This window comes from Oratosquilla oratoria, chromosome 16 (genome assembly GCF_046742065.1).
Source record: "Oratosquilla oratoria isolate Oo_2021 chromosome 16, ASM4674206v1, whole genome shotgun sequence".
Lineage (NCBI taxonomy): Eukaryota > Metazoa > Arthropoda > Malacostraca > Stomatopoda > Squillidae > Oratosquilla > Oratosquilla oratoria.
In genome coordinates, this window is record NC_134792.1 from 37,917,401 (window position 1) to 37,922,400 (window position 5,000).

The 5,000-nt window shown below is 35.4% G+C and overlaps 1 protein-coding gene across 1 annotated transcript in view; it reads right to left on the reverse strand.

Moving 5' to 3' along the window:
* LOC143033658 (cuticle protein AM1159-like) overlaps window positions 1–357 on the reverse strand; it is a 13,377-nt gene extending 13,020 nt beyond the window's left edge. Inside the window, exon 1 of the mRNA XM_076199149.1 lies at window positions 199–357. Coding sequence (XP_076055264.1) covers window positions 199–357 — 159 coding nt within the window. The remainder of the gene's footprint in view (window positions 1–198) is intronic.
* Window positions 358–5,000: the final 4,643 nt, after the last annotated feature.

Below are 5,000 nucleotides of genomic sequence, written 5' to 3' on the forward strand. Positions count from 1 at the left end.
TACGATATATGATATAATGTGGTATGATATTTTACACATAGTAATAATACTTGATATAGAATGTATGATACATATGATATATGATCAATTTGTAGATAACTTTCTTTTGGGTGGGTTATGGTCACGGTACGGGTTGTTTGGGAGAATAAAAATTGAAAATTTTGAAATTCTTGTAATATGCCAAATCTCCCAGCCTACCTTTGGGTTCAGATGGACGTTTTTCTGTCGAGGTGACGACACAGTTCCAAAAGCCCTTAATTTTCTGACAAATAACTGCTTGCACGACCTTGGTAAATAAGCTGATGTTGACCAGGCGCTGAGGTTCTTGTTGAAGAAGAAAATAACCTTGTGAATCATTACAGCAGTACAATTGAAAGCGCAACCAACTTCTTTAATGTAAAGTCATTGCAATCTCAAAGCCATGAATATGAAAAATGATCAACTAGATGATATGGTCTGTATGGTCACAATGAGTCGTAATGAGTCAGAACAACAAAACATGCTAATAGGAGACACCTTTTGGTCTCTAACGATCTCGGATGCAAGAATAGATGTCTCCATTTGTTTATATGTTTATCCAGGTGAATTCTTAGGCTTTGAGTTGCATTACATTCAGTCACCTCGTCTGGAAGCTTATTCTTTTCATTAACGACGCTGTTGGCACGATTGTTTCTACAAACTTGTAGCCGTACTTAACCACTGGAGCGCTTGAACAGACCAACGTCCAAGCCACTAGCAGGCTAGAATACAGAGATCATGGACCTCTCCTCAGTTTGTCTGAAGATGAGAAAGTTGTTCCATTTATTGATAGTCTTGGGACTTTCCACAGCTTCGTTGGTAATGACAATGCTGTTTACTCTGTCTTCGCCGTGGCTACCGGATACGAATACAAGAAACAGAGAGATCCCTTGCCGCACCTCCTCACGTAACCAAACTTTTGTGCATCGTCCAGGAACAGTGCATTGAAGGAACAAGCTTAGAATGATCGTGATCTAGCGTGATGCTTTTATATTATCATTTTTAAGACGATTTGTTATTAATAAATGTATTGGTAAATATTGATATTCTATCATCTTTAGGGTAGTCTGATTTGTATAAGTTATTGTCCACGTTCATTTCTCATCTTGTACGTACAGAACTGGTCGCGAAAATTGACTGGTAATGATAGATATAATTTCTGTTCAGGTTAGGTCAATTGACAAACAAGAAAGAAATGGTGACCATAAAAAAATATAACCAATTGAGGTTTGTAACCCAAAGGTCTTGAAAGAATTAATGATCTACAAATTATTCTGTAGATCATGTGATCCCACAACAATATTTAGACTTCAGATTTATAGTGTATCAGGACCCCGATCTACAGTGCTGTACCGTCGACTGTATATGTAACCATTAGAGAGAATAATGTATTGAAATAGACATCAAGTATATTTGTTTACGTTTTATTATACATATAGGAGGCATATAGCCAAGCTCGTTACCTAGTTTTTTTTTATCCGAATCCAAAAGTTTACATTCATGTTTTCTAAGATTCTGATCAAACAAACCAACGGAACATATATATATACACACACACACATATATATATATATATATATATATATATATATATATATATATATATACATATATATATATGTATATATATACATATATATATGTATATACATATACATATACATATGCATATACATATACATATACATATACATATACATATACATATACATATACATATACATATACATATACATATGCATATACATATACATATACATATACATATACATATACATATACATATACATATACATATATATATATATATATATATTCATATACATATACATATATACTGCTCTTTGAAAAGGCGTAAAAGTTTCTTTGGGTGTTGGGGATAAGGTGGGGAGGTTTAAAGGGCCGAGGTGACCTGAGGTGGGGATGTGGAAGAGCAAAGGAAGGCCGACCGGCACGGGTTGGTGTGTGTGAGGGGAGGAGGTAGAGGATTATGATGAAGAGATGGTAAAAAGTACTGAAGACATATTCGTATTTTGATTTTGAGAAATTTGATAAAGATGTTTATGACATTCATATACTGAGCAATGGTGCAAGCAGAGTGAACCATGGCCAATACAAAAAAGGAATTTGAATTTAGTATATATATATATATATATATATACATATATATATATATATATATGTATATATATACATATATATATATATATATATATATATATATATATATATACAGGGGTTGGACAAAATAATGGAAACACCTTGAAAAATCAACAAAATATATTTTAATATGGTGTAGGTCCACCTTCTACGGCAATTACAGCCTCAATTCTCCGAGGTATTGATTCATACAGATTGTGAATTGTTTCCAAAGGAATTTTAACCCATTCTTCAGTTAAAAAACCCTCCAGTTCTTTTAGAGATGATGGCGGCGGAAATCGACTTCTTACTTGATTCTCTAAAATCGACCATAAAGACTCAATAATGTTGAGGTCTGGGGATTGTGGTGGCCAGATGAGATGCTCAACTTCATTAGAATGTTCCTCATACCATTCTTTAACAATTCTAGCTGAATGGATTGGGGCATTATCATCTTGAAAGATGGCGTTCCCCTCCGGAAACAGTTCTTGAACCATAGGATGAACTTGGTCGCCCAAAATTCCTAAAAAGTCTCGGCTGTTAATTCTTCCATGAAGGGAAATCATTGGCCCGGCGGATTTCCAAGAAATAGCACCCCAGATCATCACAGAACCCCCGCCATGGTTTACGGTTGGGAGAAGGCAGTCTGGATGAAAGGCTTCTTTCGGCTGTCTACAAACTTACACTAGGCCGGAGGTCAGAAATAAGGAAAACGATGATTCGTCAGAGAAAATCACATTTTTCCACTGCTCGAGGGACCAATTCTAGTGGTTTCTACACCACTCTAAACGCTTTGAAACATTTGTCTTTGAGAGCAGAGGTTTTCTAATTGCAGCTCTTCCGTGGAATCCAAATTTGTGCAGCTTCCGACGAACAGTTTTTTTGTGAAACTGGGTTTTGTAGGTGTTCATTGAGCTCTGCAGTGATTTTAGATGCCGTGGTCTTACGATCCTTTCTAACAATTCGATTTAGAGTCCAACGGTCTCTCTCAGATAACTTCAACTTTCGGTCATACCTGTGCTTTGCTGAGGACGTTTTTCCTTCTCTTTCAAAGGCAGTTATTATTTTTGAGACAGTACCTCTTGAAACACCAAGCAATTCAGCAGTTTTCGTTATACTAGCGCCTGCCATACGAGCGACAACAATTTGGCCTCTTTTAAAGTCCGAGAGGTCTGCCATTTTTATGGGGTCGGACCAATTTCTTTTAATATCTGAAAAAAAAACATTTATTTTAGATAAACATTTCAAATAGCAACAATAATATACAATAAAACATTAAAATATGTCAAGTTTTGATTGTTTAAAACATGTTCAAAGATTATGATGCCAACATGTTAGGTGTTTCCATTATTTTGTCCAACCCCTGTATATATATATATATATATATATATATGTGAAGAGCCTCTCAAACTCGCACGATGTCGAAAGACCACCAGTCTTTAATTGAGATCTTCTTCCAAGAATAGGGTGGTGTTATCAAGTACTGCAATACATTTTTCGTCAACAGGCTCCTGAAAAAAACGAAATAGAACATTTTGTTTATATACATCTGAGCTTTTATGAAAGGAACACATTAAGTAAGTCTGACACAATTACTAATGGTATCAACAGAAAAAAAAAAACACGCTTTATTCATACGAAGAAGCGAACTCAAATATTTTCAGAGGAGTTAACACAACTTAGCACTTTGCATTGAACTTCGCCAAGTAAAGAAACAGAAAAAGATTGAGCAAAAAACAATGAATACCTTATGAGCAAAAAATCAAAACAAAGTTAGTTCGATTCACCAATTCCTATTCCATAGAGGGAGTGCCACATGGGTGAATAAAGTACACTTGTGCAACCCCGAACAAAAAATAAAGTGAAAGTCAGTTTGGAAAGAATTAATCAAGATAGGCTGTAACCCCCTCACTACCAAGGAAGTATTAAGATAGAGATGAGTACAGTAGGTAGACAAAATAAAAAAGAAATAACTATTCTGTATGGAAGGGGTTAAAAGAAATAGAATTAGAATACATATGTAACACTGATAATAGAGCTGTAAGATTTACAACTGGATTAGCAGTGGACTAGTGAAAGAGAAAGGGACACAGAGTAGTGAAGAAGACAATGACACAAAAGAACTATGAAGAAATAAGGGCAAAGTCCAGTTACGGATAAACTGTTGGGTGGAGGTGGGAGTGTGTGAGGATGGAGAGGAGACAGCAATGAAGGTCAGAAGAAGCAGAGAAAGAGGTAGAGGCAGAACCAATGGACGAAGCCTTAGAATGACAATGGGAAAGGAAGAGAGAGGAAGGAAGGGAAAGAAAGAATGAGAGAAGAAGATAAGATGAGAGAGTAAATGGAGGGATGAATGTAAAAGAATAGGAGGGAGAGAGAGAGAAAGCTTTATATGTTCTAGAATGGCTTAGAGCTCTGCTCTAAGCTCTACTCTCTTTTTCTTCCCAGTTGTTTGCTACGAAGAAAACTGTAATTCTAAGTTCAATTACTGTAATTCATTTTAGTGTTAGAATTGTAGATTATATAACAGAATAACAGTACCATTGAAATACCTACGTCAACCCAAAAGAGTAATGCAAAAAAAAATGTATATTCAAAAAATTATTTAGTCATCTTAATCTATAGATCAGAAAGTAGCCATAAAAAATATTCAGAATTCCTGACCGAGCTTTCTACATGGTACGTATCATCTGGTACGTTAATATTTTCTGAACCAGATAGCCTTTTATTCTGGCAGCAATCACGATAATTACTCTAATTGACACCGTCTTCATAGAGAATGGCTTATATCCTATTTTGGCTAACCTCTTCCCTTTATGTTGGCCACTATCAGGCTATTGTAT